Source organism: Sapajus apella, unplaced genomic scaffold (genome assembly GCF_009761245.1).
Source record: "Sapajus apella isolate SASKATOON/1434 unplaced genomic scaffold, GSC_monkey_1.0 scaffold124, whole genome shotgun sequence".
Lineage (NCBI taxonomy): Eukaryota > Metazoa > Chordata > Mammalia > Primates > Cebidae > Sapajus > Sapajus apella.
The window spans coordinates 3,534,433-3,557,020 of NW_022437064.1; the positions used below are offsets into that span (position 1 = coordinate 3,534,433).

Genomic DNA, 22,588 nt, shown 5'->3' on the forward strand with positions numbered 1-22,588 from the left:
AGCTGGACAAGATACCACAAGAAAACTACATACTACTTAAATCTTCATGGAGACAGATTCAAAACTCTACAACAAAATACTAGTAAGCCAAATTCAACAGCACATTAAAAGACTTAACATACCATGACCAAGTGTGATTTATCCCAGGAATGTAAGGGTAGTTCAAAATAAGAAAATCAATCAATGTGATACAACACATTAATAGAATGAACACACACACGAGTGTACAAAATTCAACAATCTTTCATAGAAAAAAACATACCATACTAGGAATAGAAGAAAACTTCCTTAATCTAATAAAAGACATCCATGAAAAATTCACACTTAACATCATACTCAATAAACAGTGAAAACATTCTCCCTAAAATCAGAAATAAGGATGTCCAATTTCATCACTGATATTCAACATTATTAGAAGTCCTAGTCAGAGTAATTAGGCAAATAAAAGAAACAAAAGGCATCTGAACTGGAAAGGAAGATGTAAAACTATTTCTATTTGAAGATGACGTGATTCTACTTACAGAAAATCCTGAAGAATCCACTCAAGAAAAAACAACTAACGCTAATAAAATTAAGCAGTTACAAGGTACAAGAGCAGCAAACAAAAACCAGCTGTTTCTAATAACAAACATTTCTAAACAAATTACAGACCCCAAAACACTTCACATATATATTTAATCTTTACAATCCCCTATTAAATAGAGCTCTCTTCACTAAATGTACTGCCCTCCTTATACCAACTTGTATTAAAGGCAATTGATAAATCTTTACACCTAAAAATAAATGTACGGCATATAAAAGTATCTGTTCTCTTATCTCCTGAGGTACAACAGCAGTTTTAAAAAGAAAAAAAGTTCTACATCTTAGAAATCAGAAGTACCATTTGGATGGTTAGGAATTTCCTAAATAAATGTAAATTTTACTATGCAAAAATAAAAATAATAATTTAGGCAAGAGATGCTTTTCTCTCATTTTCAACACAGAAATATTATGAGCCTTGTTTCATGTTTTGCATTTTTAACAGTGGGACTATCTTAATTCCTCCACCCAATCCCCACAAGAATATATGAATGAGTGCACGTGTGCAGGTACACACTTTACTTCTTGAACTGGAAAAAACAGACATCACTGTAACTAACTACATCCTACTCCCAAAACCCTAACTCCGGACCCCGCCCCGCTCAAACCCCTCCCCTTTCTCCCACTGCGGGTTCGAAATTGGCGCAGTTAGATGACGTAAGACGCAACCGCCGTACCCTCCACTGTGTAACTACCGCCCCTGACTCTGGGAATTGAAGTTTCTGTGGAAGGAAGCTGGAGCGGTAACCAGGCCAACCCAGGAAGGCTTTTTTTCTTAGCTTTCACTTCCCTGTAAACTCTTCAGCTCGGTAAGTGTCCTGGCACTGGCTGGCGCTCGCCGTCACTTGGGTATTGTTCGGGCGCAAAGGTGCGCGTGCTATGCAGCCCTCGACTAGCAAGAAGGGCTTCCGGGGGAGAGTGGAGCGGTGGTATGGAAGTGGTTGCCTGCGGCGCTGTTGCTGAAGGAAATGACGTTGAGGATAGGCGCTTCTCCCCCTACCCCCCCCCCCACCCCCGTGGCCTACTCAGCTGCTCTCTGGTTCGCCAGCGGCAGCTTAATCCCGCCCCTGGAGTGCGTTCGCTGGCGGGGAGCCTAGAAGGGACATTGGGCGACGCTCCGCCCACACGGTGGGGCCTTTTCAGTCGGCGTGTGTTTTGGGGTTGCAGTCGGCCCGTAGTATGTGAAAAGTGAGTTTGCAAAGAATGAGAGGGAAATCTGTACTCTAAAGGGCCGGAAAGCGTGTTATGCCCCTGCCACTTCGTGGCTAGAGACCGTAGGCTTTACAAAGCTGCCTTACCTTATTTTTCCTGGGAGGGGCTGACGTGGCTGAGCCCTCTGAAATGTAGAGAGCCTGAGGGGAAGCTGCTGCAGGTGCTGTGAGCTGTTGAAAAGATCGAAGTGTTACTTGATTTCACTGACATACTTTCAATTTGGGGATTTTTTTAAAGATATGAAGACAAGTTACTTGTCACTTTCTGAAAGAATCTCCTCTGCCCAAAAGGCTTGACTGCTGAAGTGAACAAAGGGCTTTTCGCTGCTCCACGTTTAGCCAGCACGTCTTTAAAAGGGCATTACTGGCCGGGCGCGGTGGCTCACGACGGTAATTCCGACACTTTGGGAGGCCAAGGCGGGTGGATCACCTGAGGTCAGGAGTTCGAGACCAGCCTAACAGGGTGAAACTCCGTCTTTACTAAAAATATAAAATTAGGCGGGCTTGGTGGCGAATGCCTGTAATCCCAGCTACTTGAGAGGCTGAAGCAGAATTGCTTGAACCCGGGAGGCGGAGATTGCAATGAGCCGAGATTGCGCCATTGCTCCAAGCTGGGCAAAAGCGAAACTCCATCTCAAAAAAGAAAAAAAAAAAAAGTGTCACTATCAAGTCATTAATTCCATTCTGCATTATTTTCACGTTCGTTCAGATTTTTCTGGAAGTGAGACTGTCATAAATTACCACGATTGTTTATCCCAATTCAAAACTTATGCAGTTTTAAAAAACTTTTTTTTCTTTTAGTCTTCATTGATTTAAGATGTATCCTCCTTGCCTTAAGCTGTGCTAAGATACAGAAATACAAGGAAGATTGAGATAGTTTGTAAGCCCACCTGATAACCTGTATCTGCGAATGAACCCTAGTAATTTTTAAAATTTTTGCTAAGTAAAATTTCACACATATATCCATATATTTGTGTGAAATTATACATATATATATGATATATGATATGTTTTGGGAGATGGAGTCTTACTCTGTCGGTGCAGTGGTGCGATCTTGTCACACTGCAACCTCCACCTCCTAGGTTCAAGCGATTCTTCTGCCACAGCCTCCCGAGTAGCTGGGATTAGAGGCGTCCAAACCACCACACCTGACTAATTTTTGTATTTTTAGTAGACAGGGTTTTGCCGTGTTTGTCAGACTGGTCTCGAGCACCTGACCTCAGGCGATCTGCCCACCTCAGCCTCCCAAAATGCTAGGATTATGGGCTTGAGCCACTGCGCCCGGCCTCACACAAGTATTTTTATAGTTAATATAAAATACGTTCTTGAACATTTGGTGAACTTGGTTGAATGAATAAAAATGTACTGTGAGCATCACTGCATGTGAGAAAGGAATGCAAAATTCTACTATAGAATTCTATACGTTATTGCCCAAACTAAAACAATTAGAAAGCAAGTATACCTAATAAAGTGCTATGTTTTGCTTAACAGGTAATCTGAACATGCTAGTACATAGTGCAGTGTAGATATACACTATACTTACTGTATAGTGTAGACAGTGTGAGTCGGTAGATATATTTGTATGCTATAAGGAATAATGTATATCAAGCTTGCATCATTTTTGTTGCATTCCGTTGTCTCAATGCACCTAGCTTATTTAAAATCTAAAAACTTAGTACAGTGCGTTTTCTTAATTATGAATAGTTTAAAAAAAGATGATGATGATGATGATGATGTTAGCCAGCCTGTGACCTTTCCTTGTATTTGAGAGACTGAAACATTACAATGCTATGACAGGTCAAATTAAATTTAAGACTTCTTAGATAGGAAAGGCAAATGCTCCCCCTGGTGTACATGAGCTGTAAAACGTTACATTGCTTTTTAAAAAATCTTCACTTAGGCCAGGCGCAGTGGCTCACACCTGTAATCCCAGCACTCTGGGAGGCCAAGGCGGTGGGATCACGAGGTCAGGAGTTAGAGCTCAGCCTGACCAACATGGTGAAACCTTTCTCTACGAAAAATACAAATATTAGCTGGGCGTAGTGGCGTGTGCCTGTAATACTAGCTACTCAGGAGGCCGAGGCAGTTGAATCGTTGAACCCAAGAGGCGGATGTTGCACTGACCCGAGATTGCCCCACTGCACTCCAGCCTGGCCATAGAGCAAGACTCAAAAAAAAGAAAAAAAAAAATCCATACATAGAGCTAATCAACACGTCCAGTTTTTGAATAAAATAGAGAACTAACTGAAAATGATACCACTGATAAAAGGAAATGTGCTCTCTTGGAATATTAATTTTTATTTCATGAAGAGAGCAATTTGTTTTCTGTGAATTTTAATTGTGCTTTTAAGTTTCCTCCACCAGGCATTGTTTTAGATACCTGTATTGCTGAATTTTATTTAATGTATTGTATATTGAAAGAAAGTAAAAAGTGAGCCTGCGAATCAAAATATATATTTTTAAATTTTTTCCTTCTAGTCTTTTTAGGCTTTTTCAGTTTCCCCACATCTAGTAAGGTAAGCATTACCTTACTTACCTAGCTTTTTAAAAAAAGTAATGAATGCATTCATGGCTATATATATGTTTATCTCGAATTACCTTTTTCCCTGTGTCCCTCTCATTCTGTTATTCAAGTCTTAACTACTCATCCATATTATTTTTCTGTTCTGTTTTTGTCTGCATACTGAGTCAGATTGTCAGGATATCTTTTAAATCATCATTACCCCTTGGCACGCCAAATAATCTGGAGTTTGTCTCTTCCTTTGAACTTTTTATGTCTTCATTTTCTGGTTTTCAAATTGTTATTTTTTATGAATTCTTGTTTTGCTTTGTAGGAAAGGCTGCTTTTGTATCACAATTTTCTGTTTTGTTTTTATAGTTCTTATTTACTTATTACCTCTCTGAAATATCTCAGCCAAATTTACTTTAAAGTCATTTTCAGATTTCCCTATTTTTAATTTGTGTCAAGTGAATTTTTTCCTGGTTATTGATTTCATTTTTAAAAATCAGTTTTTTCTTTTTGTAATTTCCCTCATTCGACAGCATTAAAAAAGACTACAGAAAAGATGCTTTTTATCTTTCTTTAAAATATTTTTTTCTTTTCTTAAAAACAATAATTTTCATTACATAAACTTTAGAAAATGCATAAAACCATAGGTAAGAATTAAACATGTCTGTGTGTATACTTTTTTTTAAAAAGTTGGTCATAATGTATATGTTTTTTTCTTTGATTTTATTTAACTTATACCCATTTCCCCTTATCATTAAATAATTTTGGATATATAAGTTTTACTGGCTTCTTCACATTCCTTGCCTGTGTTATACATTAACTATAATTGTTTAGTTTTCTTTTGTCGACATTCAAGAGGCTTCTAACTTTTCACTGTTAAAAATAACACTGTATTGCCTCTACTCTTGTGTACATTTTTGTGTGCATTTCTAATTTCTTTGCAGAAATTTAACCAATAGTATATGGAACCCCCCATTTCTTCAGACCTTTGCTAGCATTGCTGATGAATGATACTTAATTGATATTAAATGGCATTTAAATGATATTTACCAATAAATGGCATTTGATTGTCTGAATTTTTATTTTCATCCTATTATTTTAGTTTTTTAACTTTTTTGTGTTTGTAAATTATCTGTTCATGTCAAAAGTTGTTTTTCAGAGGTACCAAATAATGTCGTCTGAAATGTTGCCAGCATTTATTGAAACTTCTAACGTTGACAAAAAGCAAGGCTTAAATGAAGATCAAGAGGAGAGCCAGAAGCCAAGATTAGGTGAAGGGTCTGAACCAATATCTAAAAGGCAAATGAAAAAACTAATAAAACAGAAACAATGGGAAGAACAACGGGAACTCCGGAAGTATGTGTTTCAAAATGTATATGCTCTCTTTTTATTTAGAAATATGGAATGTTAGACCTTGCATAGCTCTTTGGCATATTAAGTGTAATTGTGTTACTTAAAATTCAATCACTAATTTTAGACAAAAGTGAAAAGAAGCATGCAAGAGAAAAAAATTGAAGTTAACAACGTATGTTATGAGTAGCAGCACAATTTTTGAAACAACTGTCTTGTATAAGGAGTGTAATTAGTGTCCATATGCTAGTTATGGAATAAAAACAGCCAACTCAGAAAGGTCAAGTTTTGGCCTAACATTGATTTTGCCAGAAGAACCATTGTAGGTTTTAGTGAAAGCAGTTAGGCTAAATTTGTTACTGTAATAAACACCAAAATTTACGAAAAGAAAATAAACTATAGTTGGTGTAAATTAGAGAAAAAGTATGTAATTTTTTTTAATGAACAATTTTATTTTGCTTTTTTTCTTTACCTCCTAGCTGCCCAGGAGGCAGAGGTAGGAGAATCGCTTGAACTCGGGGAGGTGTAGGTTGCAGTGAGCCGAGATCTCGCCATTGCACTCCAGCTTGGGCAACAAAAGTGAAACTTGGTCTCAAAAAAAAAAAAAAAAGAAAAGAAAAAAAACAGCGAAACAAAAAAAATTATATAGGTGGATGATGAAAGTAAAATTCATGATAACTCAAAGTCAGTATTTATAAGGTTTTCTTATGGATAGTATGATACCAATAACAAATGAAACTATTGTGGAGGTATAGTTAGGATTTAAATAGAAAGCTTTAGATCATTTTTGGAAGCTCATTTCCTTTCTATCTGAAGCTTTTAGATGGACTGTATAAAACTGGTAATACTTGACCATTTTTGAACGGTCACAGAAGTGACAATTTCCTATGGCTTAACCTGATAGTTTTTAAAAGTAATTATTTAAAAGAGTCTTGTGAATAACTGGATACACAATAACAAAATGTAATTTCAATAACTAATTTTAGACAAAAGCGGAAGGAAAAACGCAAGAGGAAGAAATTGGAGCGACAATGTCAAGTGGAATCACACTCAGATGGAAATGACAGAAAACGTGTTCGAAGAGATGTGGTTCATAGCACCCTTCGCCTTATCATTGACTGTAGTTTTGATGACTTAATGGTATTAAAGGTATCATGAATTGTCAGAAAAATCTTGTATATGAATTAGGTCGAATCATCCTTGTTTTAATATATAATATCCCGTTTATTTAACTTTATGCATTGAAATGAATCTTGAGTTTTGCAAATTTCTTTCCCCTAAGTTAAATCAGCTAGTAAATCTCATTGATATAATGAATTTGTATATTTATGTGTGTGTGTGTGTGTATGTGTGTGTGTGTCTGTATGTGTGCAGACAGGAAAGAGAGACAAACACACACTTTATAGTCTAGATGACAGAACTAAATTAGCCATTTAGTAATCATAAAGATCTGTAGGGTTTTATCAGTGTTGGTGAAACATGAAAACAGTAATATTATGGCTCTAAAAGTGTTTTGTTGTTGTTTCTTAAGAGAGTAGTTGTTTTCATGAACTAGCATTTTAAATAAATACAAAATATAAAATAATGGGTCACTTACAGAGCATTAACTTATAGTAATTTTGTTAGTATGTAAGGAATCAAATAATGTTCATCAGAATGGATTTGTATTTAAGAAGAAGAATTGTATGTATATAGTCATTCCTTCTGTGTATTCCATTCCTTTAAGATCACAAAATGGCCATAGAAAATTTTAATAACTTTGCTTTAAAAATTGAACTCTGTAATAGGACATTAAGAAACTTCATAAGCAGATTCAGCGATGTTATGCAGAAAACCGACGGGCACTGCATCCTGTGCAGGTATGTCTGAAGATTTTAAAGCAGACTCTAGTTTTCTTTTATATCTTTCATGGCTAAAGACATAGATAATTCCTATAGTCTTTGCAGGAGGCTTACAGGTAATCTTGTTTAATGCCAATTTGAAAATTATTTTCTTTTTTGACAAAAATAAAGCAAAATATTTTAAACATCTTTCAGTATGGTATCTTAGACACACTCTTTCCAGTAATCATCAGTCTTATACAAATTGACCTTTTCATTGCCATGTAGTTGAATATCTTCACTGTAGGACATACATATCTTTTTATACCAGTTTCTCAGGGCCAAAAGCTGTGGCTGCTTGATATATGCTGTGGTATCTGTTGTGTAGATTTTGTCTCCTTAAAGGTTTTTTGTTTTCTTTTGAGTCGCTGAAAGTTTAGACAGGTATTTTTAAGCTGAGGTAAGGAGTGATTTGGGAGACTATTTGGCTATTGTTAAGAATAACATCTTTCTGTTGGAATTCTAGGTGACCTAAAAATTAATACTAGCTCACTGATGTTAAGAACCAGGAACTATTAATATATTTTGGTTAGATATTTTGTTTTTACCTAGTGATAGTAATTTTAGACTTTTGTATTTTTTATGTTTTATAGTTTCATACCACACTTATATGATACTCCTTATATTCCCATTTTTATCTGTAGTAGACCCTTTCTCACCCTTGATTGAGACTTAAATAGGTGTCAGGGTTTAGAATCAAAGAAAAAATATGAAGACTGCATTTGGTTTAAAAAAAAAAAAACTGGTATCAGAAAAAAAAGAATAGGAACTTGACATGGAAGCAGGGAGTTTGCAGAAAAGTGATGATTAAGGTAGAGACAAGTTATAACTACTTGTGATGAAAATGTAAATAGGATACTGCAGCTACTGGGTTATGAAACACACACACAAAACATACCATTTCTACCGCAGTTTATTGTATGCTCAAAGCATGTCACAAATTTATTTTTCTAGATCAATGAGAATAAATATATTTTGTGTTTCGTAGATTGTCAGATGAGTAAATGAGAGAAATAAAATATTAGACTCAAATGGATATTTGTTCTCTCTTTCTATACCAACAAATCTTTTATCAGTTTTACTTGACAAGCCATGGAGGCCAGCTGAAAAAGAACATGGATGAAAATGACAAAGGATGGGTCAACTGGAAGGTAATTAAAACAGATAAATTCTCACATAATTCCAGGTATTTTTATGTTTCTAAAGATCTACATTTTGTACCTAAATTGTATATAATGCTACTTAATATAACAATCTCCAGATGTAATGGCTGAACCTAAGTCTAAGATTACAAACTGGAGATGCTGAAGAAGGGAGCAAGATATCTGGTAGTTGGTATTTGTTCTCATTAAATCTTACCTATTTTACTGTCAACTTTTAAAACATATTTTTAAAAAGAAATAATTTTAAGGATCTTTATATCATTTTTCCCTAGCATACTAGCTAAACATTATATGTTACCTATAAAAATGAAATCACTCTAAATTTTGAAAGTGTGCCTGCATTCTGTTTCTTCTTTCCCTGTCCTGGCCACTGACCACGTGTGACTATTGAACTTGAAATGTGATAGTCTGAATTGTGAATTGAAATGTGCTATGAATAGGAAATACATACTGGATTTCAAAGACTCAGTACCGCAGAAGAGAGAAAAAAGAATGTGAATATATCCTAGATAATTTTTAAAACATTTATTAAATGTTCAAATAGTAACATTTTGGGTACACTGTGTTAAAAAAATAAATTGTTAAAATTAATTTTATCTATTTTCACTTTTTAAAATGTGGGTACTAGAATATTTAAAATTGCGTATGTCGCTTCACAGTTTTTTTGTTTTTTTGTTTTTTCTGTTGGACCAAATTGTTCTCAATCATTGGTAAAGATGACAAAATAGGTTGTCTTTGGTACCAGTCCCTGAGGAACTCGATCCTATTTAGAAAAGTCCTGGGTTATCCCTGTACTTTTTTCTTTCTCAAAATCAGTTCTGTCAGTGACACAATTTCCCTTTCAGATTCACTAATTCTATAATGAAGGCTTTTATTTTGTTAATAGTCTATGATATGAAACATTTTCAAAGGCTTTTAAGTTTTTAAGTACAATATATTTATCAAATCCTATGTTTGTGCCTGTTTTTCCAAGAAATAGTGTAATAAATTAAGAGTCATGTTTTCAGTTATTTTGCGACTTGTTAAATTTATCATTTATACCATCAGCTTTCCAGAGAGACTTGAGCTTCATTGGTCTCTAATTAATCAGGTTCCTCTTGGGGCCCTTATTAAGTATAAAGGTTAAATTTATAGTAAAACATTTTCCAGAAAAGTAGCTATTTATTAATTATACATTTTAGGAGAGAGTTCTTTTGCTTCATTCTTGGTTTCATTAAAAATTATTGGGTAAATGTCATCTGAGCCTGGTGATACATATTCTTTTATGCAATCAGTGTGGGTTGCAAAATCATGACTGCCAGCTATTGTTCAATTTTATACCCATGATCTGACAGTTTTGGCGAAGAAGTTTTCAAATGTGTATCTCTTTGTAACAACAGATATATGGAATTAATTAAATCTATAAGCTGTTCCCTTTCATGATTCATGTAGATGGAGAGGAAGTAATTGGAGAAGGCATTCTTTGGTTGTAGAACAATATGAGCAAGTATGTGGCGGTAAAAATGCATTTGTTTTGTTAGAACTGAGATAAAGTTGGAAAAGTAGATTAGTGCCATATTCAGGAAAGAGTTATTAAAGAGTTTAGATTATATTCCACAGAAAAAGATAAAACATTGGAAGTCATGTTTTTAGAAAATGAGCCTGCTATCAATGTGTGGAAGTAGGTTGGAGGGGTCTCAGGCCAGCAACGAGGAAATAAAATTAAGAGGCTATTTAAATGATCAAGGTGTGAGATGATAAGGAATTGATGTAGTAAATTCTAAATAATGCATTGTAATGATTGTATTCTTTTGAACTTCATTTTACATGTTTTTGGATGGATTTGTTTTGGGAAAAGAGAATAATCATTTGTAGATAATATTCATAAGATCCTGTTAATTAGTAACGTCTTTCCCCTGTGTCTTAAAGGATATCCATATCAAACCAGAGCACTACAGTGAACTCATAAAAAAAGAAGACCTGATTTATCTTACATCAGATTCACCTAATATACTGAAGGAATTAGATGAATCAAAGGCCTATGTGATTGGAGGATTAGTAGATCACAACCATTGCAAGGTACTATTAAATTTTTATTTTTGCCTTTGCTACTTAAAATTGCTATTTCAGCTTTTCCTGAAAGTAACAGTAATACTAATGACAGCTGATCTTTATTGAGTGCTTACTATATGTCAGTCACCTTTTGAGCTAAGCAAAGTATTTCACATACATTAGCTTACTTAATCTTCATTACAACCCAGTGAGTTTAGTGCTATTATCATCTACATTCCACAGGTAAGAAATTCACAGCACAGAGAAATTTAGTCTAAAATCAGTAGTAGCAGGTGACATGGCAGCTATTTGAAACCAGGCAGATTGCTCTGAAGTCTACATGCTTAACCATTACACTTTATTGATAGGAGATACTGCTGCTAATCAGTTGCTAAGCCATTGGAATTTAAACTAGTTTTTAAATATGTTATTTTCATGAGATGTTTTTTCTATTCTCTTACGTTTGTACTTTTCTCTCCTCCCATCTATACCTTTATTTGGATGAAAAATTACAGAAATGCACTTTCTAAAAGAAAATGTCATTTTATACTTCACCGGCAATGCTGCAGCATACAAAATTTTTCATATCTGCTCGTCCAGTATGTTAGCTCTGTGGCAATAGAGCTGCAGCTGTCCAATTGGTAACCACGTGTGACTACTTAAATTTAAATTGATTACAATTTACGAAATTCTGTTCTTCACTATGTGTGTACAAATGTGTACAGTATGACTGAAGAACTGAATTTTATAAACTGTAATCAATTTAAGTAATCACATATGGCTACCAATTGGACAGTTGCAGCTCTGTTGCATCATAGGGAATTTTATCAGAATGATCTTTAGCCTTTTTATTTTTTTCTTAGTGGAAAAATTCTGTTTTGTTATTTATATAGAACCACATATTTTTTCGTGTTTGTTTCTCTGAACTAAAACAGTTTTGTTTTCAAAAGCACCTACTTCAATCTACTAATTATTTGCCCCCCCACCCACCAAATATGTAAACCATCAGTTGAGAAATGAGCTTTTCTTTCTCCTGTACTCTGTTTGTTGACCATTTCAGTTCCGGTTAGACATAGGCTTCAAGGATTTTAATTTTGGCAAGAGATAAAATTCATATTCAGCATTTTTTTAATTTACAGAAAGGGAAAAATAAAACATCATCTGTTATTTAAAATTTCTCAATTCAAGTTTTCATTTAATTTGTTTTTGCCATTTGTATAAAGTAGTGTTACATAATTGAATTCAGTTTAAATACAGTCATACGTTGCTTAACGATGGGGTATGTTCTGAGAATTGCACCATTAAGCGATATGAACATTACAGAGTGTACTTACAGAAACCTAGACTGTATAGCCTATTACACATAGGCTGCATGGCATAGCCTATTGCTCCTAGGCTACAAACCTATACAGAATGTTACTGTACCAAATAGCGTAGACAGTTGTAACATAATGGTCTTTGTGTTTCTAAACGTATTTAAACATAAATGTTATAAAAGATTTTAAAAATTCATGTATACCTGTATAGGGGCACTTACCATGAGTGGTGCTTGCAGGACTGCAAGTTGCTCTAGGTGAGTCAGTAAGGAAGTGGCAAATAAATGTGAAGACCTAGATATTACTGTGTACTACTGTAGACGTTATAAATATTATACACTTACACTACACTAATTTTTTTCTTCAGTAACGAATTAACCTTAGCTTACTGTAACTTTTTTTACTTTATAAACTTAATTTTTAAAACTTTTAGACTCTTTTGTAATAGCATTTAGCGTAAAACATAAACACATTATACAGCTGTACAAAAATATTTTCTTTCATATATCCTTATTCCATAAGCTTCTTTCTATTCTTAATTTTTTTTTAACTTTTTAAAGTTAAAATTTTTTTTCTCTTTTTCTTTAGCTTTTTAAACTTTTTTGTTAAAAACAAAGACACAAACACACACATTAGCATAGGCCTACATAGAGTCAGGATCATCAATATCACTGTCGTCTACCTCTACATCTTGGTCCACTGGAAGGTCTTTAGGGGTAATGACATGCGTGGAGCTGTCATCTTCTATAGTAACAGTGCCTTCTCCTGGAATGCCTCCTAAGAACCTGCCTAAGGCTGTTTTATATGTAACTATTTTTTTTTTAAGAGTAGGAGAAGTATACTAATGATAAAAAGTATAGTAAATACGTAACTGGTAATATAATTTATTATTCTCAAACATTATTTACTGTACATAATTATAGTGCTGTACTTTGATGTGACGAGCAGAAGGTTTGTCAGCATCACCACAAACACGAGTAATGCATTTCAGTATGATGTTCCACAGCTCCACAGTCACTAGGTGACAGGAATATTTCAACTCCATTATAATCTCATGGGACCACCACTGTATATGAGATCTGTTGTTGCCTGAAACTTTGTTATGCAGTGCAGGACTTTATTTTAAACTGAGATAAAGGCAGGGTAGAATGGGGAAATTAATACTTGAGTCAGGAGACACGTGAGCAGATTTTTCTTGTGGTTCTGCTGCTGAGGAGCTTTGTAACTGGGCAGGAAACATAATATTTTTGGTTTCCTAATTTGTAACTTGAGGAGGTTAAAACAAATGCTCTAAACATTGACTATACTTATTGTCAAGAGAATGTTTCCAAATGAGCAGTAAAACACATACATACCCCTCTTCAGATAATATTCTCTGAACTGTACATTCTCTAAACTATAAATCTTTTCTAAAAATTATTTATACTATTACAGAGCCTTAAAATAATTTAATGTTCTTGTTGAAGTCATAGTATCTTTGTTTTAGGGTGTCACATATAAACAAGCATCGGATTATGGAATCAATCATGCACAGCTCCCACTTGGAAATTTTGTGAAGATGAATAGTCGAAAAGTTTTGGCAGTTAATCATGGTAAGCTGTAAGGGATAAACTGAAAATATAGCTGAGCGAACATTGTGAGAAAGAATATTACATTTAGTATTTGAACAGGTAGAAAGTATTACGCCTTGCTGGAGACAAAATTATAAAAAGTTATCATTTATAATTTGTTTAACAGAAATAAGACATATTAGAAAAATTTGAAAATGTATGCAAGTATTCAAAAATTAGCTATATCTTACTACACAGAGATATTTGGTGTTAACTTTTTGGTGTTGACTTCCAGTTCTTTTCCTATGCAGATATATTATTATTTATTACATAATTGGATTTTTACTGTATTACATACAATGTTGTAAATCTGGGATATTTTCTCTCCTTTATCACTTTATTTTTTCATGTCATTGAATCATTGTTAATTGTGGCCAGGCACGGTGGCTCAGGGCTGTAATCCTAGCACTTTTGGAGACCCAGGCAGGCTGATTTCTTAAGCCTAGGAGTTTGAAAACAGCCTGGACTACATGGTGAAACTTCATCTTTACAAAAAATACAATAATTAGCTGAGCATGATGGTGGGTGCTTATAGTCCCAGCTATTCAGGAGGCTTAGATGGGAGGATCACCTGAGCTCAGGAGGTCGAGGCTGCAGTGAGCTATGATTGTGCCGCTGCACTACAGCTTGGGCAACAGAGTGAGACCCTGTCTCAAATAAATAAATAAATAAATAAATAAAGTAAGTAAGTAAGTTATTTATTTATTTAAAAAATGGTAGTCCATCTTTTAATATACAAAAATTTAAACATTCTCCCGTGGTTGAATTGTGTTTTTTTTCTTTTTACTGTTGCAAATAACATTAAAATAGACATTCGTGTACCTGTCTTCGCCTAGACTTTGCTTTAAAAAAATTCTTTAAGTCAATACACGACTACTTATTAAACGATTTTTATACACTAAATACTTCCTATATAGCAGGTTCTAGGGAGTTATATAAATGAAATTATTGATTCAACAAAGGAATTGCCTCTAAAACCTTTGATATATAGTGGAAATTACATTTTCCACAAAGTAATTCAAGTTAGCCCTTTAGCAGTATGCTGAAGTAAGAGTACCCCAGAGACAATATTGGGACTCTTTACTACAGCCAATGTATATAAAAAGAAAGAAAAGAGAAAAAAAAGCAGGCAAGGAGCTCCTAGTGTCAATGGCTCTTTATAGGAAACATGAAGAAAGTTAAATAAATGCTAACCAGGTTGTTAACTTGTAAAGGATAAAGATGTGAAGGGGTCAAAAAACAGTAGGAGAGAAACTGAAAAGGTCTTTATTGATTATAATTGACATGAGATACTGGTAAATTTCTGAGTGCTTAAGAACTGAACTGAGAAAAAGCTAGATAGGTAACTGGGCTGGAGGACCTTGGGGCAAATTGGCCTTGACAGACAATAGAAAGAAGAGATAAGAACAAAGTACCGTAGTTGTTAGGACAAAATAAGAGTCTTAATACAAAGGCAATATATTTTAAAAGACAGCATGCAGCATTGTGATGAGCTTGGCTAAGAAATGTATGGAGTTTGTCTTTATTGCAGTGTTTGAGATTATTCTGGAATACCTGGAAACAAGAGACTGGCAAGAAGCATTTTTTACTGTCTTGCCCCAGCGGAAAGGAGCTGTTCCCACAGACAAAGCCTGTGAAAGTTCTCATGACAAGCAGTCTGTCAGGGTGGAGGAAGGTGGATCGGACAGTGATTCCAGTGAGGAGGAATATAGCAGAAATGAACCAGATTCACCACATGAAGAAAAGCAGGATAAGGAAAATCACACTGAATCTACAGCCAACTCTCTGCCACACTAATATTACCTGGTTTCCTTTTAGTTTAAGGAAAAATTAGGAGAAGGTGAAGTACTATATAGAATATTGAAATTGGAAGAAAATTTTATTTTCTCTTATTTCTGTTGTGAATTTTAAAACTTTTTTTTTTTTTTGGAGCTAAATGATAATAAAAAAGCCCATTAAACTTTGTAAGAAAATATTTTTTGATTTTGCATAAGAAGATTTAAATGTGTATGTGGGTTTTTGTTTTTGTTTTTGTTTTTAAAGCCTCAAATAGTAGTTTCTAGATAATTTTACTTTATTAGTATATTTTCATTTTCTTTCATTTTATATTCTTTAGAATGTGCCTTCTGACTTTTCAGTTTTATTATTTTATAGTCCTTCAACATCTTTATGATCTATTGTCTACATCTGTGAGGACACATATTCATAAATATACTGTCAATCTATCAGAATGTTGTGTATGGTAGATTCCCCTCTATTTGCAGCTTTTATGTTTAACTTAGTTATTTGAAAGAAATGTAGTAATTTTAGGAAGAAGTAGCAGCGTAATAGACATTAATAATTCATTCCTTTTGGACTGTGGAGTGCATATCTGTTCCTTCTTGTGATGCCTTTTTGTGGTTCTAAAGTAATTACTGAAGAATTGAGAATCTCTTTAATTCATTTGTTTAGTTCTTACAATGGTGATAAGTTACTTCAATTATAAAATTGAATTTTGCAGACTAAATTATTTTATAATGCTGTTGCTATTAAAAGATCAATTTTGCCTTTACCTGCATTTAAAATGAAACAGTTCTTAGCAGCTGTGTTTTTCTTTCATATTTTTTTTAAAAAATATTTGTTGGCTTTTAAGATGAATAAAGTTTATATGTACATCTGCCTCTTCTCATATAAGAATATTCATACTAATGTATGCTTCTATAAATGACATATACATGTGAAAATATGCATGTAAATATATTTATATCTGTCCTGATCATGTATGGTTCTCAGTTATTAATTGGTAATATGATTGATTTGCCATTTGCCATATATCTGTATTACTTGTGAATGGTTGTGTTGAACACACTAAGAGCAATTTGAATTTTATTAAGTACAAAAATCCTTAGCTAAACATTTGTATGGGAATGCTGACAAGAAAGAATAGTGTAAAAGGGAGCTGTTTTAGTTTCCTAATGTGTAAGGTAAAGTGATTGGTCTCTGTCACAGCTAAAGGATTTCAGTAGCCTTCATTGAGTTTGGGTAAAACTAGTTCCTATTCTTTTGTCTTCTTTTTAATATATAAAAGTTATATTTATATTTATATATATTTTAAAAGTGCTTAACTTACACTATATATGTTACATACCAACATATATACACACAATAGAAGATTTATTGGATTTAGTATTGATATTTGCTGTCTATTTTTGTTACTTTGTTCTTAGTAATCCATTATAGTTACCTACTTTAAGGTAAGGTTTGTAGGCAATATATGTAAGTAAAGACAAGCCCTACAATTCTAAAATAACAAAGCTTATGTCTTAAGTTATATTTTTCAAAGTTTCATGTTTTTCTGAGTAAATGTGCTTTATCATCATGAAATATTATGCCTTTTACTTAAATTATTTTATGTAGAATAGGGCACTGTTTATTATGAAAGGTGGGAAAAAATCATTCCAAATAAAAGATTAATTTTTGTTAATTATAAAAAGCCCTGTATTCGTTTCCTAGATGTGCTGTAACAAATTACCACAAACTGGGTGGCTTTAAACAACAGAAATTTATTCTCTTAACAGTTCCAGAGACTAAACGTCCAGAATAAAGATGTCCCAGGGTCATGGTTCCTCCGTAGGCCCTAGGAAAGAATACTTCCTAGCCTCTTCCTGGCTTTTGGTGGTTGCCAGCAATCCTTGCTGTTCCTTAGCCTATAGTGGCTTGACTCCAATCTCAGTTTTGTTGTCAAGTGGTCTTCTACTCTGTCTTCTATGTTTACATCAGTGTCCAAATTTCTCTCTTTTTATAAGGAGACCAGCATTGGATTAGAGTTCACCATGATCCAATATGACCTCATCTTGACTACATCTGCAAAGACTCTGTCTCCAAATAAGGTCACATTTACAGGTACCATGTATTAGGATTTGACATATATTTTGGGGTACACAATTCTACCCACTACAGGCCCATATCTAGGCTATTGGTGGCAAGAAGGCAAATATTACTACCTAGTTTCTGAGATATTTTAAAATTTGGTTTTAAAAAAATTAAACTTTTTTCTCATTTTAATGTATCCTTTTCTCTCAGCATTGTTTTGGTGTATTTAGGTTCTTTTTTTGTTAAAACTTCAGTAGATATTGAAGTTACTTGTATTGGAACAAAGTTAGGGAAGTAAACTACTTAAATAAATGTATCAGAAAATATATGTCTGCTGAAATATAGAATTTCCTCACATTTAACTTCTTTAATAACTTACAGTCATCATAAAGCAAGCTCATTCTTAAGAGAAGAACCATTCCTCATTCTTATTCTCCAGAGACTGGTGCTGTTGACACTATAGCATTTGAAAATGCTCAGAATGGAAAAACCAAAAATGAGAAAAGAAAGCAGTTCTAGTGAATAAATGTCTTTTGGGAGATGAATGAACAATGATGAAATCCACCATTGACTGGTAGTTATAAAGCAAAGTGACATACAATTTCACTTTATACACAGGAAAGGTCACAGAAATTATGTAGATAAAAGGCAAGAATTGTCTATAGAGCCCTGAGACAGTACACAGACAGCAGGTGTAAAATGAGATTTAAAAAAAGAAAGAAAGAAAATGGCAGGGATTCAAATTAAGGGCAGCAAAGGTCATTAAACTTTGATTCCAGTTAGCATACAGGTATTTATCTCTAGTTTCCTATCTCACTGTCAGACACATACAGTGATAGTAATGTGAAGAAGAGAAGCAGTGACAAAATCAAAAGGTGGTGCATTGACAGAATCAATGGAAACAGTAGGAAATTGGACTAAGCGTAAACCTTGCACTGCCACTGTTAATTGAGGGACTTTGGATGAGTTAGTCAACCTTTTTGTTAGGTCTCAGTATTTTTATATGTAAGATTGAAATGTTATTCCATCTACTCTGTCTCTTATGGTTTGAGCAAACAATTGTCAAGCAGTAGCTAATGATAATGCTTGATTTGGCTTTCTCATTTCTTGCTTCATTTCCCTTGTTTCTCAGTCTTTTTGACATTGCCTGCTCTAAAATAGTAATAATATATAGGCTTTTGTTTCAGGCTTTACTTTCTGAGGAAGCCAGGCTTAGTTATAATTTTTAAAATGTAAACTTTCTAAATTACCAAATGAACACTCACTAAACAAAACAAGGAAATTGCAGATCATTTAGTGGAACACTTATTAAAGCAACAAAAAATGCTAACATTAAACACAATCACATGACAAAATCTGTATGTCCTATCAGCAAATTTAAATGGTCTAAAAATCTCCAAAATTGGATTTAAAAAAGAAATATGTGCTGTATTTAAAGTTATTCAGCAATATTGAAAATAAAAAGCAGAAAAAGACATACCAGGCTAATAAAATGAAGAAAGAAGTCACAATGTTAGCATTGGATAAAGTTCAACACATTATAAATAAGGCAAAGGAGAAGAACATGTTGTAATGGTCAAGAATGCAATCCTTAGGAAAGATCTAATCATTTTGATTATGCATCAGGTAACATAGTATTCAAAGTTATTGAGAGAAAACTTTGGCAATTACATGAGACAACACATCAGTATAAGGAGTCTTTAACTAATACTTCTCAACCTATTACAATGCAAGTAGACAAAAGATGAATATATGGAAAATATACATGCTATAATTACTAATACAGATAGTGATACCAAATTTTGTAGGCTGAAAACAAAAAATCCAACTTGTATTCTAGTGTCCATGGAATATTCATAAAATAACCATATTTGACCACAAGGAAGAATTTCCAAAGTAAAAATACAGGTAGCTTCTCTGATAACAATACACTAAACTGGAAAATAAACTTGGTGAGATGGGATGAAAGCCTTACATTTAATTTTTTTTTTCTCAAGAACTTATTAGATAAAAGAGGAAATCAAATCTGAAATTATATAATATTTTGAAAATAGAGACAATAAAAACACTACATATCAGATCCATAGATCTACATAAAGCTGTGAATAGAGAAAAATTAATTACCTTAAAAATTTATGCTAATAGAATGAGTGAATATAAACAAATTAAGATTTGACCCAAGGTGTTGTAACAATAATGAACCTAAAGATATAAAAAATGGAACTTAAAGATATTAAGAAATGAAAAGAGATACAAAAATAGTAAAATTGTTGGACATAAGAATAAATCCAATTCCAGTTTTTTTGAAAATGATAGCAAAATGTGAAGTCATTAGCTAACTGAATCAAGAAAAAAATTACAAATACATAAAAATGAGAATTGCAGAATAAATTTAATGAATTAGGAGATAAATCTCTCAATTCTATGAAATTTGGACACCCGGATGAAATGGATAATTTTCTAGGAAAATATAAACTTCCAAAATTGACCCTCCTCTCCAAAAATACCAAAAATATAAATAGACCAGTTACCACAGTAGAAATAAAATTGTCAAAGAGCTACAACCCCCCAAAACACAAAAACTATGTGGTCTGATAGATGAATTTTAGCAAAATGATAAGGAAAAAGAATTGGCGATGCTATTATAATTTCTTCATAACAAAAGAAGGAGAGCACTTTATTAATTTTATGAGTTGAGCATAATCTTGATATTTATCAGTAGCACCTAGTGCTTAAGCACGTAGATTCTAGCCATACTTTGAGCCAATCATGAAATCTTTGTGTGAAAAGCTAGTTTTTCTTAACATAGAACATAACTATAGTTGGAATATGGTTCCTACTCAAGTTTTTAATCAGCTTCTCTTTCAGCTATACTAATTCTCAACGATGGACGATAACTAGAAGTGATGTTTACCATTTCAAGGCCAAGACTTTAAGCAGATATATCCTCCTTGTGGAAGGCATAATAAGATCCTAATTCCCAGAACCTTTGAATTTGTTAAGTTAGATGGTAAGGGGGAATTTAAGGTGGCAGGTAGAATTAAATTGCTAATCAGCTGACCTTAAATGAAGGAGATTTTCGTGAATAAGCTGGATAACAGGCCCAATGCAATCACAAAGGTCCAAAATTAAAAGATGGAGGCAGAAGAGTCAGCATCAGAGTGATTTGTTACAAGAACAACTTGACTGGCCATTGCTGACTTTGAAGTTGAAAGAGAGCCATGAACCGAGGCGTGTAGATAGCCTCTAGAAAATGGAACAGGTAAGAAAACAAACAGTCCCCTAGAGCTTAGGAAAGGAATGCAGTCCTGCCCCACCTTGATTTTAGCCGACTAAGACCCATTTCAGACCTCTGCCTACAGAATTGTGAGAGAATACATTTGTGTTGCATGAAGTCACTAAGTTTGTGGTAATTTGTTACATCAGCAATAAGAAACTAACACTTTACTCTCATTTTTCTTTTGCCAGCATGGTACAGTTGACGGTGGAGCCCTAGGTGTTGGTTCAGCCACCAGATGGAAGGATCCTGGGCCTCTAAATCACCAAGTAAAGCAAAGTCATCTTTGAAACACACACTTTGGACTCTCATGTGAGAAATAATTGTGTTTGAATGATGGCATTTGTTACAACTTACCCCATCACAATGAGTTCAAATCTGTGCCTCAGCTTTCTTATTTTAAATAATGAGGAAAATAAGAGTAGTTACCTCAAACAGTCTTTGTGAAAATCAGTTATTAGATCTTAAGTGTTTAGAATGATTCCTGACACCTAGTAAATATGTTATTAAAATTTAATGTACACATAGACGTGCATACACATGAACACACCACACACTGAATTTATATGGTGTCTCTGATGAACATCAGTGCAAACATTCTAAATAAAGGATTGGCTTATTGGTAGATAGACTACAGCAGCACACTCAAAGAATGATATCTGTGGCCCAAGAGTGGTTTCTTTTAAAAGTACAAAAAATTCAGTATTATGAAATGTTAATGTCCACCATTAGCACTGACTGAAAACTAGCTTATTTCTGGCTCATGAGTTAGAAACAATTTGTATATGTTTTCTTTTTGAAGGGGAGGGGAGCATTTTTTATAATAGTTCAACAACAGTGAGACACTGGATGGTAAAAATCAGCTCACATGTTAAAATTCTGTTGTTGGTATTTATTTATTTTGTGGTAGTGGTGGTTTTTAATTTTTTGTTCTTTGTTCCCCAATTCCCCCAACAGAGTTTGGGTTAGGTGTCAAACTGTAACTGCCTAATTCTGATTATGGATGATTTTTCTAGTATCAGGGCTTTATGCTCATGTACTAACAGTGCAAGACTGGAAACATAGTATATAAATAAACATACTTCTTTTACACATCTTATTAGCTACAAATGGAAATATCATCTCCAGTAATATTTATTTGTAGCATTATATACAGATGTTTTTAGATTTACATGTGCCACCATAAAGAGGACCACTTGATTCCTCAGTACCAAAACTATTTATTTGAAAAATAATTCAGTGATGTAAATGTGAAGGTCATATTCATGAAAGAATTCACTTAGTCTAGAACTTCTACCTTCGATATGTTGAAGGATAAAATGCTCTTTGGGGACAGAGGTTGTATTCTTGTATAGTCCTTGCAGACGCTGGTTTTGCTGATCCACTCTCCTGAGTGTTAGGCCTGGGAGGAGACTTTGGTTTGCTGAAATATTCAGCAACAGGTATTTTGATATTATTTCTTCTTATAAACAATGGAGGCTTGTGCTCAGTCTCTGAAATAGAAAAAAAATCTAAATAAGACCATATTTGAGACACTGAACACAGCTTCTCCATGTTTTAGTAGTAAATGATCTACAAGAAACTATATGAAGTTTAGGTGAATTAGATACACCCAGAATTCATAAAAGAATATGTTTCAGCCAGGCATGGTGGCTCATGCCTGTAATCTTAGCACTTTGGGAGGCCAAGGTGGGTAAATCACAAGGTCAGGAGATCGGGACCATCCTGGCCAACATAGTGAAACTGTGTCTCTACTAATAATACAAAAATTAGCTGGGCATGGTAACGTGCACCTGTAGTCCCAGCTACT

General features: G+C 33.9%; 2 protein-coding genes across 6 annotated transcripts in view; one reads left to right on the top strand and one right to left on the bottom strand.

Annotated features, from left to right (window-relative positions):
• Nucleotides 1–1,227: 1,227 nt before the first annotated feature.
• Nucleotides 1,228–16,404, top strand: TRMT10A (tRNA methyltransferase 10A). 5 transcript variants are annotated; one of them, XM_032261541.1, is made up of 8 exons: nucleotides 1,228–1,388; nucleotides 5,448–5,655; nucleotides 6,636–6,798; nucleotides 7,437–7,508; nucleotides 8,606–8,680; nucleotides 10,601–10,750; nucleotides 13,526–13,631; nucleotides 15,181–16,404. In XM_032261541.1, exons 2-8 carry the CDS (start codon nucleotides 5,471–5,473, stop codon nucleotides 15,444–15,446), a joined length of 1,017 nt encoding a protein of 338 aa, XP_032117432.1. In that variant the 5' UTR covers nucleotides 1,228–1,388; nucleotides 5,448–5,470; the 3' UTR covers nucleotides 15,447–16,404. The 5 variants fall into 5 exon arrangements, with proteins under 5 accessions (XP_032117432.1, XP_032117431.1, XP_032117434.1 ...); XM_032261540.1 differs by having other exon boundaries at nucleotides 1,229–1,388; nucleotides 5,461–5,655; XM_032261543.1 differs by lacking the exon at nucleotides 1,228–1,388 and adding an exon at nucleotides 1,601–1,767.
• Nucleotides 16,405–17,396: 992 nt separating this feature from the next.
• The window catches only part of CUNH4orf17 (chromosome unknown C4orf17 homolog), a 51,990-nt gene continuing 46,798 nt past the window's right edge, over nucleotides 17,397–22,588 (bottom strand). Inside the window, exon 10 of the mRNA XM_032261545.1 lies at nucleotides 17,397–22,271. Within this exon, the coding sequence (XP_032117436.1) occupies nucleotides 22,072–22,271 (200 nt within the window). The 3' untranslated portion in view covers nucleotides 17,397–22,071. The remainder of the gene's footprint in view (nucleotides 22,272–22,588) is intronic.

What these genes read in the sequence shown, in the direction of transcription:
- TRMT10A (XM_032261541.1), top strand. Translation starts at nt 5,471, where the DNA reads ATGTCGTCTGAAATGTTGCCAGCATTTATTGAAACTTCTAACGTTGAC. An exon ending in AAGGATGGGTCAACTGGAAG is followed by an intron (nt 8,681 to 10,600) that starts GTAATTAAAACA and finishes TGTGTCTTAAAG; the next exon opens with GATATCCATATCAAACCAGA. An exon ending in AGTTTTGGCAGTTAATCATG is followed by an intron (nt 13,632 to 15,180) that starts GTAAGCTGTAAG and finishes TCTTTATTGCAG; the next exon opens with TGTTTGAGATTATTCTGGAA.